This window comes from Orcinus orca, chromosome 5, assembly GCF_937001465.1.
Source record: "Orcinus orca chromosome 5, mOrcOrc1.1, whole genome shotgun sequence".
Lineage (NCBI taxonomy): Eukaryota > Metazoa > Chordata > Mammalia > Artiodactyla > Delphinidae > Orcinus > Orcinus orca.
Genome location: NC_064563.1, coordinates 106,698,101 through 106,715,383, shown reverse-complemented (window position 1 = coordinate 106,715,383; position 17,283 = coordinate 106,698,101). Strand labels below are relative to the sequence as shown.

Here is a 17,283-nt window from a genome sequence, read left to right as displayed (position 1 = left end):
GCCAAATATGCTATTTTGAAAGATGGAAAATGTCATATAATTGCAAGAAGTTACAATTTTATCATTTTTATGGAGATTTAAAAGCCAGTGTTCTTATATGTGTCCTTTTAAAGTCCATTCCAAAAAATGGACCAGAGGACTAAGAAGAATTATGCTAATGTCCTAGAACCAGTAAGAGCCAGTTCCTGTTACCACTCCTCCGTAGAAAGACTCAGAATCTATGTGGATAAATTATCCTTATTTTATTTTCCCTCAAGCCTGGAGATTTCAATTTCTATATTTGGAACAATGTAATATAAATGAAGGAGTTTTCCCCATACTGGACCTAATAACACTTAATTTATTACGTTTAGAAAAAACAAAACTGCAACATTAAAAAATTAAAGCAACGTTTGCACTTTAAAGTTAGCCTTAGAAACCCCAGTTCCTAAAGGTCCTCTGTTACCCTCACATCTAATAAGTTTTTACTGAAGACCTTCCCTACAGCTGCGTTCTCCTGCCATGGAGCTTCTTTCCTCCCTTCTCTGACATCCTCTCCCCTTCTCTGTCCCTGGCCACTGTCTACTGCCACCCCTGCAAATTTATGTTCACTTCTTATGCAGAATCATTTATCTATCTTCTCTGCTATGGCCTTACAGACCAGAATGATTCAAACTCGAAGTGTAGGAATTACCTGAGAGTCTTGTTAAAATGCGTATTCTGAGTCAGTAGGTCTGAAGTGGGGTCAGAGATATTTCATTTCTAATAAACTCCCGGGTAATGCTGCTGCTGGTCCATGGACTACACTTGAATAGTAAAGCTATAGACCATGTTTTGGGGACTTTACTTTCTAAATCTAAAGCCATTTTCAAGGCAATTTCTAAAATAATAACATTTCTCACCATAGGAATAATTTCAATATCAACTGCTACAATATGTTTTTCAAGCTGCCACATTAATAGCCAACTTAATGTCATTATACTAAGTCATTGGCTGGTCTGTTCGTAGGCATGTTAATTATGCTCTCCCTCTATCACAAATTTTATTCAGATAGTTAAAGCAACCTTACACTGTGTAATACACATCACCAAAGGTTTAAATGGGCAACAAGTAGTTGTGCTTCTCTTAGAGGAAGAAACAGTAATCTTAACCTTGGAGGAAAAATGTTTGTAACAGAGACAATGCTGACCAAATATTCCATGTGCTTCCTTGCATTGGAAGCAGATGTGAGTTTTGTTACTTCCACGCTAAGACGGTTAAGAACAAGTACGAAACTGAGTTATTTGTACTGAGGTGGATGGACCTAGAGTATGTCATACAGAGTGAAGTAAGCCAGAAAGAGAAAAACAAATACCGTATGCTAACACATATATATGGAATCTAAAAAAAAAATGGCTCTGAAGAACCTAGGGGCAGGACAGGAATAAAGATGCAGACGTGGACTTGGGGGCACTGGGAGGGGGAAGGGTAAGCTGGGACGAAGTGAGAGAGTGGCATGGACATATATACACTACCAAATGTAAAATAGATAGCTAGTGGGAAGCAGCCACATAGCACAGGGAGATCAGCTCAGGGCTTTGTGACCACCTAGAGGGGTGGGATAGGGAGGGTGGGAGGGAGATGCAAGAGGGAGGAGATATGGGGATATATGTATATGTATAGCTGATTCACTTTGTTATAAAGCAGAAACTAGCACACTATTGTAAAGCAATTATACTCCAATAAAGATGTTAGAAAAAAAAAAAAAGAACAAATACGCCTCCTCCATTGCTTTCCTTTCTTGTGGGGACATTGGATGTCATGTGTTCCAGATGGTACAACTAGAGATGTAAGGGATTTACACAAACCACATTGAACTTTACATGACTAAAAAATAAACTCTTATTTTACTAAGTCACTGAGATTCAGTGATTTGGAGATTAATTTGAAGATTTGTGGATTAAAGTGTTATCACACCATAGCATATCTTACCCTAATTAACATAAGATTATGAAAAATTTAAACTAATGCCTATATTCAATAATGTGCTAATTTTCTCCTTTATTAATTCTAAAAATAAGAGAGTTCTAGTGAAAGCATAAAACACATAGATAAGACAGAGTACTTCAGCTTATTCCTTGAATAAAATAAACAATAAAGCAAAAGAATGAAAAAAAGCCCTAAATATATTTAAATATTAGAGAATAGCACCAAGAAAATATCAATTTTCTAAATTACCCTATAATATAAATGGGGAAGTAAAGACCTTAGAAACCTTTATCACACATCAATCCATGACCCAAAAAAAAAAAGGAACAAAATCTTATAAAATATCCTAAAGTCTAAGAAGGCTAAGGACAGATCACCTGGTATGGTTGGGGAGGACAATAAAGAGAAAGAGTCTTTCAAAAAGAAGGACTGGGCTTCTCCGGTGGCGCAGTGGTTGAGAGTCCACCTGCCGATGCAGGGGACACGGCTTCGTGCCCCGGTCCGGGAAGATCCCACATGCCGCGGAGCGGCTGGGCCCGTGAGCCATGGCCACTGAGCCTGCGCGTCCGGAGTCTGTGCTCCGCAACGGGAGAGGCCACAACAGTGAGAGGCCCACATACCGCAAAAAAAAAAAAAAAATCTGGTCATGTCGGAATATTCCTGCTCAAGTGAGAAACAAGTTGTTATATACCTGGCTGTCCATTACTAAGATGGAAGAATAGATTTTGATGGACCTCTTATTTTTGAGGCATATTCCACTTTTAGATGTTCTACTCTGAGCTTTTTACTATGAGTCCAAAAGCTGCCAAGTGTAGGTGGAAACCAGAATAAGAGAATGCTCTCTAGCTAGTTCTAAGTTCATTTCAAACAGTCTGTCATGTAGCCGAGCCAGTGACTCATCAGATCTAATTGGGCTTAAGTGGTCCATAGGACATCAGGGTACTCTTGAGACACAGTTCAATTGTGAAATGTTCAAATGGTATGAATGGGATGAGCCTAAAGCACCACTAAGTGGCCTGGGCCAGTTTCTCATTCTCCTGACTCTTTCCCTCCCTCCACCTCCCTTTATGGACTCATGAGGAAAGGCCTACAGCCAAGAATGAAAAGGAAAAGATACCTCAGTGTGATGTACCAACATGAGCCAGAGGTAGACCTGCTACAAAGCTACAGCCAGAGATGAACTACAGCCTCTCTCAAGGGTGATCCTGAAGAGCACAGGAGAAATAAAACCTTCACAAGGGGCGGACAGATAAGCAGTTATTTCTCATTGTCCACTTTGCTAAGAATGAGAAATTATCAGAGATCAGAATCTTTGCTACTTTCTCAATAGTTACAACTGGTCTGTCCAGTTGTTCAGAGACCTGTAAAGAGTTAGATCTTAGGCCTAGAAACAAGGAAGTTTGGGCAAGAATTGCCCCAGAGCTGAGAATATTTGTGTTCCAAGTGGACAGCCTCATATCAGGGAGGTTCTTAATTATAAAAGGGGACAGAATGGCCCACTTAATGATTGTCAGTTGTGGTTCTTCTCACAATATGCACCTAACATATTTTCCACTGAATTAGAAGCTGAGACTGCTATGTAGCCATTTCAAGTTCTTTACTCCTGTTGGAAAAGAAGACAGAACTATGCTGGAATGACAATAATCAAGGCAAAATAGTGTAGTTGCCACATACAAATCAGGGTTAGAAGTGTTGCCTCTCCAGGATGACTACTAAACAATAGAAATTGTAAAGAAGAGATGGATACAATCATCCATAGGTGGGAACAACAGGGCTCAGGTTCTTCCTGAATAAGGGTGTGGTACATCTCATTGAGTAGACAAAAAGATCAAACATGAGGAATTGCCTAAAAGCAGGAGACATATGAATTCGGTAGTGAAGGAAGAAGTCATAAATACCAGCTCTAGCTTCAAACCAAGAGAGACAGGCAAGCCCTAAAGCCAGTACCTGTATTCCCTTGCTTGTCTTTTTAAAATTATTTTCTGGAATATAGGATGTGTTGGTATACTACAATGTATCATTTCATCCATAGAGCACAGCACATTGACACAGAATTGTGACAGAACTAGAGGAGGCAAGGACATCACCTGGTGATACTAAACTAGGAAATGGTAGCCTTGAGCCTTCCTCTCTGAGTGTGGTGACTGGAATCTCTTGAATAGGAGGTCCTTTCTGCTGTACATTAGTTATTTGCATTATATTAGAAATATCTGCATTATATTTGAAATGTTTTTCAAATGGTGTTCATGGAAAGAAGGGCATGTGTGTATGTTGTACAGCCAGTAATTGGAATGTGTAGACTTCTCTTGTTTCTGCTTCCTTCCCAGGATCCATTCCTTTGTGGGAGCTGTTCTTCTGGCACTCCACCTGATTCTACTGAGCTGTCAACCACAGGACTCCAGAAACAAGCTAAGCCAAAATAATCAGGCTCTCTTTTCTAAGAAATTCAATCATGAACAGGTATGCACAGAACTAGAAGGCAGTTAGAACTGAGTCATCTGATGGCAGCTCCTCACATAGTGAGCACATGAGTTCCCACTATATAGATCACCTAAATGCCCAAGTCCCTGGCTTCCCTCGGCCTGGTTATTCAACATGCCATTAAGTAGGTCTTCCAATAAATCCACTCAGCTTTTTTTTTCCTCTATTTTTCTTTCTTACTTCCTCTTTTTTTCTTCCTTCCTTTCTTCCTTCCTTCCTTTCTTTCTCCCTTCCTTTCTTTTTCTTTCTTTCTTTCTGCTTTAGTTAGCAAGAGTCTTTACTGTTGCTTGTAGCTAAAGATTAATTAATATATGTATTATCAGGCTTCTCATATTTTTTCTCACAGTATTTTGAAAGTTTAAATATGCATATAGATCATTTAGCTATTAAAGAGGATATTGAACTTGGTGGACAGAAAAGGTCTATTATGAAAAGCATGACTGTATATCCTAGATAGGATTAATGGCAAGAGAATACGGCATAGGGTGTTGTTGTTGTTGATGATGATGATGTTGTTGATGATGATGATGCTGTACATCAGATATCATCTCTAACTCTTCCAGCAACAACCCCAACTCTAACCTAAGCTTGATAAAATCTCTCCAGAAAGAGGAAAGCAAAAAAGAGAAGGAAAATATGAGTCAGTAATGTCAAGGGTAGACTGCACCTAAGCAGAAGTGGAAGTCTGGAAAGGGCCAAATTAGCACAGCCAAAGGGGACATCCCCTTTCTTCTATTTTTCTTCACACAGCCTTTAGTGTGGTATACAATATATAGACAGTATAAGTTTTAAATCTATAGATAGACAGATACACATATACATATAGATACAGATATAGATACAAGCATGTGTGAAAAGTCAGTTCACATCTCTGAACAATTTCAAAAAAGTTGAACTGGATGATTTCTCAACTCTCTCAAACCTAAAGCTGTGATTTTTAAACTTTTTCTTTAAATAGTGACTGTATTTCTGTGGACTAAACAATAAATCAAATATTTGGAATTCTAATTCTATCTCAAATTTACCATCTTAGGGAGTAAACACATTCCATCTGTATCTCGGTTTTCTCATCAGTAAACCAGAAATGATTTTTAATCCAATTAAACTAGAATTAAAGAACTAATTTATATACACTATCAGTGTCTATATACAACAAGATTTCTCCATATGTATGGTTTGATTATCTCTGTATAATACACATAGACACACACATCACTTTTTAACTCTGCCTAGATTCTATGAACATGTAACAATCTCTACAAAAAGAAAGGGTTAGCAAATTCCTGTGGTGACAAGCAGTACGTGTAGCATGCCTTTTTCTTCTCTCTAAAACACTGCTTATCATGTTTTATGTATTTACCCATATATTTCTCTGTAAGCACAATTAAGAACCTTGTTCTCTGGTACAGAGTTCAACAAGCAGACCCCTGAGAGGACAATGCATGGCCGTCCAGTCCATAAATGATTATCAGTGGAAATGTACTCTAGGCTCCCATGGATGGGAAGGTCATGGTTGGCTCTGGAGGATGCATTCTCTGTATTTTGTTGGCTTCACTTGTACACTCTAAAATCATATTTCCCAATAGGGAAGCTGTCTCAGTCTGTGTAGGGGTCAATAAAAACCTTTCTGTGATGAGAGCATACTCCATATGTTTAAGTGTTATTCCCAACATCTTGCCCTGTGATGTTCACATTATTTCCTATGTTAGTCTTTTCATATTGATTACAATTTACCAGTTATTTAGACCCAGTAGTTTTTCATGTTTTAATTATCCCCTCTGTGATTATTTTTTCTCTCCATTTCCAAATGTTCTTTTCTCTCTTCAGTGTTTTTTTGTTGGTGTTCACTTTCATGAACTTTCATTTCATTCTGGTAGAATATTTTAGTGACTTCCAAAATGGAATGATTGCATTCCAGGAGAGTGTGCAAGATTATTCATTAAGGTACAGAAAGAAAACACCAGTGCTACTGTTCAGATTTATTTTGACTTTATCCTTTAAAAACTCATTTAAATATACGTAATATAATGTTCATAGTATACTAGGTCAGAAGTGCAGGTGTGTAATAAACAACTAAATATTTTAAAAAATAAAAACACTGGTTATCAGACAAATACTTGTTTGTCCTACTGAACTATATACCTAATGAGTTAGTGTATGTGGTCTATATATAGGCTTAATGATAGAGGTTTGTATGTTGAAATTCTGCTATTGTGTGTCTTTAATATAAAATCAACAAATGTTGTTTTAGCCTTTAAATTAGAATTTTAAAACACCTCATTCATCCTGATCTGTAACTAATAAAAACTAATAAACCTAGTAGAATGTTAGTAAATTCCTACTTAAGTCTCCTGACATTGTCATCTTTGAAAAGTTTACATTGGAGCTTTAACCAATCTAAAAGCTATGGTGTAATTCAGAGTTTATCTCTCCCATGCCATTTCCTGAGGATAAAACATAGCACAAGTAAGCATTTTTGACCAGTGAGCATGCTTAACCTTTAAAGAACAAACTAATTAACTGACAACTAAGATGTACTAAATGCCTTGATATCCAGAGAGAGAGAGAGAGAGAGAGAGAGAGAGAGAGAGAGAACTCAATATCCTGCTTTGAATCCAGGCATGGGAACATAAAGAACAGGAAACACAAAGATAAAGTACAAAGAACTCATGCGACGATCTCAGATCAGTGGCACTCCGTCAAAAATCCTCAGTACGAAATTATCTGAGAACTACAATATTTAACAGTCCTTTTGATTTCAAGGTTAAAAAAATGACATCTCCGTACTGCTACGCAAACCCGCACTCATCCCCAAATAATTCGTGTGTCAATGTTGAGATAAGGAAACCAAGCTCAAAGTCCAGGCACAGCAGAGCGGAGGTAGGTTGCAGCAGCGGGTGCTGGTTGGGGACAGGCGCTAGTACAAAGAGAAGACAGAGTGGGCTGACTTTCCTCTCTACTTTTATACTGTAATGTGCTCATCTTTGTCCTATGACTGGGAACTTCAACTGTTTGGGGCAAATGGGTACGTGTTCTAATTACTTCATTGATATTTAGTATCACTCTTGTTCTAGAATCTGTCCTGTAGGGCAACACTTGATTCCCAGAGCAGGGTGACTATTGACCCTGCCTCCACCATTACACTGCCCGCTAGATCCACGGCTGATGGAAGCACTTGCTGGAAACTTTCTAGGAGGCTGCAGCCCTAGAAAAGAAAATCCTCCCAGCAGGGCTCGGAGTTCAGTTGGCAATGCTGAGAGAAGACAAGACGCTATTAATTACTCACAGTTCGCCTCCAAGACGGGAAGCACTAGGGCGAGGCACGCCAGCAGCGCCCCAAAGCGCCCACCCAGGACCCTCATGGCGAAGCGCGCGGAGGCGCGGGCGGGGACTGTGGCGCGTCGCGGCGGGGACCCTTGCGCTCGGCGTACCGCGGGGCTGCGACTGGAGCGCCGCTGTCTGAGAACTGCGGCGCGGCGGCGCCTGCGAGCGAGCGCGCCCGCGGAGCAGCCGAGACGGGGGCGGAGGGGACGGCCCGCTCCCAGCCCCCAGCCCGACGGGGAAGTGATAACAAGGACATTTCCTGGAAGCTTTTCTTTTCGGAGCTGGGGGCAGGGCTCAGGGAGAGCGCTGAAGGCCTAGTAAACACTGTCGAGACATCCTCCTCGCCCTTTCCCAAACTCCAGCGTTTCGTTTCGGTGTCCGGAATGTGAAGTTTGCCAAGGAAAAGGGGAAGCAAACGCAGTAAAACACACACACACACACACGCAAAACACAACCTCCAGCGAGCCGGAGTGGAAGGCTGAGTGGCCAAGTATACTTTGAGGACTCAGAGGTCGGGGTGTCCTGGCTTAAAAGGAAAACATCTTGAGAGACTGACATTGGGGATGAAGATGTTAACCAAAACCTAGAAGCGAAATGAGAACTCTAGGAAGGCTACAGAGAACAGAGATAATGGAATCAAATGTGATAGTTTTGATTGTCTACATTTTTGTTTTGTTCTTGAATTTATAGCGTAAAAGAACTATAGCAAAAAAAAATGTTTGGGGAAAAAAGAGAATGTATCAAATTCTATCACCTTCAAACAGCTCGTTCTTGGTTTTTGCATGTTACCTCTGCTTTTTTGTGCTTAGGCAAGCGCATTTGAAATATGTTACTTAATGTTTAAGGCTGCCTTTGGAGCTAAACCGCCTGGATTCAAATGGCAATGCTCTGCAGCTTACTAGTTGTATCATCCGTAAAATGGAGATAGTAGTAGGTTTTCACGGTGTTAACAGAAGAATTTAAAGAGATAACACACGTGAAGCAATTAGTGTGTTAAAGAGTAGCACATAGTTAAGGCACACTTACTACTATCATTCCAGTATTTCTACCCAGTGAACAATATCAATTGATTTCCTATGTGTGTGAGTGAAAGTCAATAGGCTGATGATCTTTCAAGGGTGTATTCCAGCTCTAGCTTTCTGTGGTTTTATGATCCAGGTGGATGGAAGTTGATATTAGAGTCACTTTTTCTAAGAAAATTTGCAAAGGAATTGTTGAATATATCCATATTCTTCCCTCTTTTAAATTCTCTTCCTTCTTGCTATGTCTGAATCTACTCTACATGTCAATCTATTCACTTTATTCCCACCCCAAATGATTTAATTATAAATATAATTCTAATCTCGGTAGAATTGTTCAGTGGGCTAGTAATCAGAACATAAAACAAAACGACCTTTAAATACTATATTTAATTATTGAATATTTAAATGCATTTAGGCCATGAGCCTTTCCTCACTTGTTAGGAAGAATTAGAAGTAGAATATCAATTTTGAGTTCTCAAAATTTCACGAGGGAAAACTTCCAAAATCATGAATCAACAGCATTCATAACAAATCATCTCCCATACAGACATTAAAAAATATAAAGAGTATGAAGAAATAAATGTTGGAGAAATGCAAAGTACCTAAAAGAAAAATCTTGATCTTTCAAAGACTCCAACTGAATGTGAAGTTTTAAGTCATTTTAAGACTACAAATGTACATCACAGTGCTAACAATAGTTGTCAATGTGTCCTACCTACACTGTAATGTTGAACTTTGAAAAACAATACCCTGAAATGTTTAAAATGAAATTTAATAATACATCTTTGGATAAAATTTTTAAGTTTTTAATTTATTGCATAAGTTCACTCTGTGAAGATGATTTTGCCTTTAGCTCAATATTGATTAACATTTGGTCAATTTCACTTGGCCAAAATTTGTTTTCAGTATACTTTTAAATATGCAATTAAATCTTATTCAAAATTTAACTGCTAATCTAATCCCTTTTCCTAGTCCTAGTTCTAATCCCATTCCCTCACCCAGTTTTACATTTCTCCATATAATCTTCTACTGGTATATTGTCCCATTTACTTATTATGTCTATTACCTGCATCCTCATCTCTCTCCACCATGCCAACTAAAAATTGGCACTTGCCATCTGCCTCTACAAAGATTAAGTCACTAGTCACTGCAGCCGCTGACCTTCATCACACCCTGAAAGGAGTTACGGGTAATCAGGAGTGAGGCACTCTGTGCTCTGAGAAAAACTGACAGAACAGGCCTTCAGATAGTTAGATAATTTCAGAAGATTTTATGAGCCCAAATTCTTGCATCTTCTCATATCTAGAAAAGCGGTAAAAATCATTAACATCTGGTCCTCATCACTAGCAGCAAGCCTCTGCCAAAATTGTGCTTGACTGCATGTACCCCCCTTCACTAAAGTCATATATAATACTGACCTTCCCCCTGCCTCTTTGGAGCAGTGCCTCAGAGTTATCTGAGACGCTCTTTCCCAGGCTATAGTACTCATTTTGCTCCCAATAAAACCTAACTTGCAACTCGCACGTTGTGCATTTTTTTTCAGTCAACAACCACTAGAATGTAAAATCCATGAGGGCAGGAATGTTTTAATGTTTTGTTCACAGCTATATTCCTGGTGCCTAGAACAGTGACTGGTACATAAACATTCAACAAAATTCAGTTTAACAATATAAGTCTGGGAGGGGATTTCCCTGGTGGCACAGTGGTTAAGAAACCGCCTGCCAATGCAGGAGACACTGCTTCGAGCCCTGGTCCAGGAAGATCCCACATGCCGTGGAGCAACCAAGCCCGTGTGCCACAACTACTGAGCCTGTGCTCTAGAGCCCGTGAGCTGCAACTACTGAGCCCATGCGCCACAACTACTGAGCCCTCCTGCCACAACTACTGAAGCCCATGTGCTTAGAGCCAGTGCTCCGCAACAAGAGAAGCCACCGCAATGAGAAGCCCGTGCACCGCAGCTAAGAGTAGCCCCTGCTGGGTGCAACTAGAGAAAGCCCACGTGCAGCAACCAAGACCCAACACAGATATAGACCCAATCTATATCTATTATATAGATATGGGAATATTTATGCCCAAATATCAACAGTGATCATTTTCAGTCGTGGGGTTATGGATCATTTTCTTTTTGCTGATTTATGTATTTTACTTTTCTACAATAATCTTTTAATATTTGCTTTGTAAAAACAAACAAATACTAAAGTAGTTAAATCACAGGCATTGAGGACCTGTCTTGTTTTATTTGTTTGTTTGCTTTAGATAGAGTGATTTTTATGGTTGTACTTTAAGAATGTTATTTGTTAAATGCTTACAAAATGGATCAGATTAGAAACCAAGTAACATTTATACAAGAGATAACAAGTGTTGGCGAGGATGTGGAGAAAAGGAAACCCTTGTTCACTGCTGGTGGGAATGTACACATCAGTACAACCATTATAGAAAACAGTACAGAAGTTTCTCAAGAAATTAAAAATAAAACTACCATATGATCTGTAAACATGGAGTGTTGCCCACGATTCCAGTTCTACAAGGATCAAGTCATTAGCCACTACACTCACTGACTTACAAATACATGCTGAAAGGAATTCAGGATAAAGTGGTCTGTGTTTTGGATCTGTGGGCCCCTAGATAGTTATGAAGTGTATCTAAGGAAGAATTTCAACGACCCCAGATTCTTGCATCTTCCTATACATAGACAAGCACTAAAATCCTTAACTGGAGATATATGTTTATGTGATTAGCAGTAATCTTTTACCAAGATGTATGCTTGACTACATGTATTTTCCAGCCAAAAAATTCATATATATATGAACCTCTTCAGAGCAGTTCCTCAGAGCTATCTGAGAGGCTGTCTCCTGGGCTACAGTCCTCAGTAAGTCCTGAATAAAACTCAACTCACAGCTGTTATGTTGTGAGGTTATTTCCCAGTTAGCAGATCGGACAATTTCACTTCTGGTTATATATCCAAAGGAAATGAAATCACTCTCTTGAAGAGACATCTGTACTCCCAAATTTATTACAGCATTATTTACAAGAGCCAACAATGGAAAAAACAACCGAAGTGTCCATCAACAGGTGAATGGATAAGGAACATGTGAAATCTATCTATGTATGTTGCACATTTATGTATGGCAGGAGGGCATTATGCTAAGTGAAATAAACCAGACAGAGAAAGACAAATTCTGCATGTAATCACTTACATGTAGAGTTTTTAAAAAGTAAAATTCGTAGAAATGGAGAGTAGAATGGTGGTTTCAGGGGCTGAGGGGTGGGGAAATGAGGAGAGGCTGATAAAAGGGTACAAACTTTCAGTTATAAGATGAATAAGTTTTGAGGATCTAACCTATAGCATGGTGACTATAGTTAATTATACTGTATTGAATACAGTATAATTTGCTAAGAGAGTAGCAAATTCTCACAAAAAAAAAAAAAGAAGAAAGAAGGAAAGGTAACTATGTGAGGTGGTGGATGTGTTAATTAATTTGATTGTAGAAATCATTTCACAATGTATACATATACGTACACATGTATACATACATTTTCACATATATCAAAGCATAAGATTGTACACTTCAAATATATTACAATTTTATTTGTCAATTTTACCTCAATAAAACTGGAGAAAAAAGTAACCACGTGACACTTAGGATGCAAATTCAACAATCTCTGGGAGATGAAATAAGAGTCTTAATTAGGATGATGACAGCAAGATTGTTTTTTTCATTCAGAACAAACTAGGTTGTACTGTAGTCAAACAGCCACCAAATTATAGCAGCTTAAAACAAGTGTTTATTTCTTGCTCATAGGAAGTCTACTACAGGACTCTCTAGGCAGCTGTCTTCCATGTGTTGGCTCAGCGGGCCTCTCACTGTTGTGGCCTCTCCCGCTGCGGAGCACAGGCTCCGGACGCGCAGGCCCAGCGGCCATGGCTCAAGGGCCCAGCCGCTCCGTGGCATGTGGGATCTTCCCGGACCGGGGCACGAACCCGTGTCCCCTGCATCGGCAGGTGGACTCTCAACCACTGCGCCACCAGGGAAGCCCCATGCTGTTTTTATATTGTAGTACTTCAGAGTTAAAGTAGGCTTCCACAGTTACCATTGCAAGGGATGATAGAACATGGAGAATTGTGGACCAGCTCTTAAATGCTTTCACCAAGAAGTGATATAACCACTACACTCACATTTCACTGAACAAAGCAGGTCCCATGACTTCAAGAAGGTGGGAATAACTGTCACATGTGCTATCACATGTGAATGTGGGAATAACTATCACATGTGAAAAAGAGAACTGGAAATAGTAAGCAGCACATATGTCTACCAAACCACTTAATATATTGAAAAACTAATAGTCAGCTAGTTAACTAACTGACCAACTGTATGTTGGTACCAGAAATGTTTGGTAATGTATCACTAACAGAATTAAGGAAGACATGAAGTAGAACAGGGGTTGAGTATAGTTCCAGAAATGCTCAAGGATAGTAAGTGTAGTAGGGCTCTTCAGACACAGAAATAGTTATTAGACCCTCCAAGAGAACATGTTTTTTAAAAGGGAAAGCAGAGGGATAAGGTCAAATCTTAGAGAATACATATAGGAAGATGAAAGAGGAATAACCAGTGAGATCAGAAGATAACCATAAGAGTATATAATTGTGAAGAGCCAAGGGAGGAAAGAATTTTAGAAGAGTTAACTATATTAAATGTAGTTACAGAGGTATTATAGTGTTTGGACAGGACAGTCTGGGCAGAGACAGTCTAGCACTGATGAGGAAGGGCCGGTTTAGTTAGGAAAACCAGTTGAGGTCATACAGCCTTGAGCAACTGGAAAGAAAATTGAAGTTATCAAGGCAGGACAATGAGAATAGTGAACAAGATCCCTAGCAGTTTGGAGACAGAGGTAGGGGGATATATACCATAAATATTTATGGGACAGGTGACACCAACTTCAAAAATCTGCTATCTATTATTTGTTAGAAATTGCACCTGAGCTTTATTTCTCTCATTTCATCACCTTAGCAACCCTGCAAAGTAGGTATTTTCATTGTCATTTTACAGATAAGGTACTTGAGCTCAGAGCCAGTAAGCTGTAAGAGATGTATATGTGTTTGAATTAGGGTTACATGAATTAGTAAAAGACAGAAAATAACTTTTTTTTTTTTGCGGTATGTGGGCCTCTCACTGTTGTGGCCTCTCCCGTTTGCGGAGCACAGGCTCCAGATGCACAGGCTCAGTGGCCATGGCTCACGGGCCCAGCCGCTCTGCGGCATGTGGGATCTTCCCGGACTGGGGCACGAACCCGTGTCCCCTGTATCGGCAGGTGGACTCTCAACCACTGCGCCACCAGGTAAGCCCAGAAAATAATTTTAAAACTAGATCTACCTTAATCCCAAACCATTATTTTCTCGTGGATACACTGGGCTTCCCAGCGCCCTCTCTCCTTTTACCAGGATTTGAAAATATATATTTAAGTGGAGACTAAATGGACACACGGGTCCCTACATATAATGCATTCTTTTTTTTTCTATAGGAATGTACTTGTCATTTACTTATTTCCAAACAATATAAAGGAAAAGCAGATATTACATATCTCTTTAAATAAAATAAATCATGTTACAAAACAGCCAGTAGATCGTGCTCTCCATCTTGCAGAAACCAAATAGCTAGCAATCTATGTATTTAAAAATCCTGGAAAGAATATACATCAAAATATTAACACTGGTTATCTTTGGGTGGTGAGTGTGAGATCTTATTTTCTTCATCTTGTTCCTTTTTCAGCCTTTTTCACACTTTCTACAATGAGCATATTATTTCTTCTGTAAACAACCCCACACACAACAAATATCATAAATTTCCATTTCACAGTTTATGTAACAAACAGCAATAAACGTTATACAGATTAAAAATTCACTCTCATCTGAACTATTGGATAGTTAGCAAATGAGTTTTCCCCTCGTTCTTAACTTAATTGCCCCAGTGTATTGTTTCTGTAGTTGTGCAGCCAGAGTTGGCTGGAATTCTACAGGATCCTCATCCTTGCTTCATGAAACAAAACAAAACAAAACATGCACAAGAGCTGAGATCTCTGGATCTCAGTTGGGGTTGGAGACAGACGAGGAGCAGCACTCTCACACAGTTTGGATGGGTATGCAGATCGGTCTTAGCCTAAGATCTGTCGGAAATGCCTCAACTCATCTCTAGACGCTTCCGTTGCCTAGTTACGAGAACCACCTTCAGCTCCCCCTCCCCCTCAGTCTTCAAGACCACTCCCCCTTCTCCCTCCCGCCTCTCCGGCGGGGGCGGGGAGCCGGGCCGCTTTAGCCACTCAGAGCCCTCTGCGGCGGGCCGTCGAATGATGATTGGAGAAGTGCATGGGCGGTGCTTGGGGAGGGCTTTCCGCGCCTGGGAGGAACGTCAGCACGTTGACGCGGGGGTTTTCTCTGGTCGGCCCCGTAAACCCTTCCCGGGTCTGTGAAACTGCGCCTTTGGCCTCGCTGTGCCTGCGCGAGGAGCGCAGTATTCCGCTCGCTGGGCGGCGCGGTTATTGGCCTTGGTTCTCGGACTGACCGCCCTTACCTCCCTCCCGGCCTCTCCTCCGGGCCCATCCTCGTCAGGGGCGCGTCGGAGCGACGGCGGCCCCCCAGACTCGGCCCAGGACAACTAGCGGCCCATCTCCGCTCCGGGCTCGGATGGGAGGTGGCGGGAGGAGCGGCCTGGGATGTTCAGTCTGATGGCCAACTGCTGCAGCTGGTTCAAGCGGTGGCGGGAGCCCGTCAGGTAGGCTGGAGCCGGTTGGCTGGGTGTCTTCCTAGGGGAGGGGGACAGCTGCGCCCCAAGGGTAGGACGGGGCGTCGCCTGTCCTCTCTGCGCCTGGACGAGTCTCCCAGGCCGCAGGGGATGCTTTCCCTCCCAGTTTGATATATCCCCTCAGGGAGCGATAGGAGAACGTAGACTTAATGTTTAGTTGCAATTAAGTTCTCATCCGTAATGCTTATTATTGTTATAATTTAAATGGGTCCTAATTTCTTAAAAAGTTGTGGATTTTGTGTGTGTGTGTGTGGAAAAATTGTGTATATTTTTCCTCTGAAACTTTTGTAATGGGAATTTTTTTTTTTAATAGGGAAGAATGGAATATAGTTTTCATAACATCCACAAACCCCTTCCCAACACACACATTTTGTTTGAGAACTTGGACCTGAAATCTGGCTCCACTACTTAATAATTATATGACTTAACCACTTTTGGCCCCATCCTCCTCATATTGAATGAGAATGATAGTATTTATGCTTTAGGAGTTTTGTATTAAATGAGAATAACTGATGGAAAGTGTTCTTAACTGTAGTGTAGCTTCAATTTTTATATGAGATTAAGCCCTTTAGTTGAAAGAGTCCACTTCTTGATGTTTCATTTTGAATGCTAGATGTATTAATATTTAGAGCCTGCTACTTGTTATTCATTCATTTGCTGAGAAAATACCATGTGCCAGGCACTATGCTAGGAAGAAGTCAGTGAAAATGATGCTTTTAAAGTTGAGCTGCTCAACCAGTAAAGAAGCCTTAAGTTCGTTGGTCTTTATAAATAATGTTGATTTTTTATAATTCTACTTTAGAATTAGGCCAAGGGTAAATTATAGCAAAAGTTTTGGGTTTTTCAATCATTAGCATTTCAAATAAGTATTTGCCATAAGGGTGAACTATCCTTTAAAGAATGGCTCTGAAAAGTTACACTTATAAGGAAAACTATATGCCTATATTTGGAAATTTGCTTTAAATGAAACTTTTGAATTCTTCTCCCATCATTAACTCTTAAATGGATGTGAATCTTTTAGATATAAGTGATGTGATCAACTTTTAAGAGTCAAAGATGTGTTTGGGTGTGTAGACTCTGATTTAATTTGTTTTAATCATGTTCTGGTCTGATTGCCCAGTCTCTACTAAGATGGGAGGGTTATTCATAATAGATGGCCCTTTATGTTTTTCTCTATGTCTGGTTTTTAAAAAATATATTTTTTATATTTTAAAAAATATATTTTTATTTTTGTAAGAGAGCACAGTAGTAGCATGTGTCCTTTTAACTAAAAACACTCAAAAACTTTGCACTCCAAAGGGATTTTCAATTTAATTTATCATTCTTTGTGTTTGCTTCTCCCAGTAGCTATAGTATAATAGTCTCTGGGATGATTAAAGAAAAGACAGAGTTCAGAGAACAGAGGATGTATTGATTTCCAAGTAGAACAGATAACTGGATTTGATTAATAAAGCAGAATTGAAATTTAACCCTATAACTCAGTTTATTTTCTTCTTTAATAAGTAGTAGCATCAAGATCTGAGCTGTCCAATAGGGTAGTGACTAGTTGCATGTGGCTGTTGAGCATTTGAAATGTGGCTAGTCAGAATAGAGATGCTGTAAGTGTATAATACAAAGTGGATTTTGAAGATTTAATATGCAGAAGGGAAAAAGGTAAATTATCAGTCTTTTCTTCAGTTTGATTACATGTTGAAATGATAACTTTTGCATAT

General features: G+C 39.8%; 2 protein-coding genes across 5 annotated transcripts in view; one reads left to right on the top strand and one right to left on the bottom strand.

Annotated features, from left to right (window-relative positions):
• PROS1 (protein S) overlaps positions 1-8,091 on the bottom strand; it is a 55,663-nt gene extending 47,572 nt beyond the window's left edge. Inside the window, exon 1 of the mRNA XM_004272635.4 lies at positions 7,715-8,091. Coding sequence (XP_004272683.2) covers positions 7,715-7,790 — 76 coding nt within the window. The 5' untranslated portion in view covers positions 7,791-8,091. The remainder of the gene's footprint in view (positions 1-7,714) is intronic.
• Positions 8,092-15,181: 7,090 nt separating this feature from the next.
• The window catches only part of ARL13B (ADP ribosylation factor like GTPase 13B), a 75,251-nt gene continuing 73,149 nt past the window's right edge, over positions 15,182-17,283 (top strand). For 2 of the 4 annotated variants that reach the window (XM_033433356.2, XM_004272632.3), the window contains exon 1: positions 15,184-15,541. In XM_033433356.2, the coding sequence (XP_033289247.1) occupies positions 15,483-15,541 (59 nt within the window). In that variant the 5' untranslated portion in view covers positions 15,184-15,482. Of the gene's footprint in view, positions 15,542-17,283 lie in introns of all 4 variants that reach the window. The other 2 variants (XM_033433357.2, XM_049709702.1) reach the window with 2 other exon arrangements.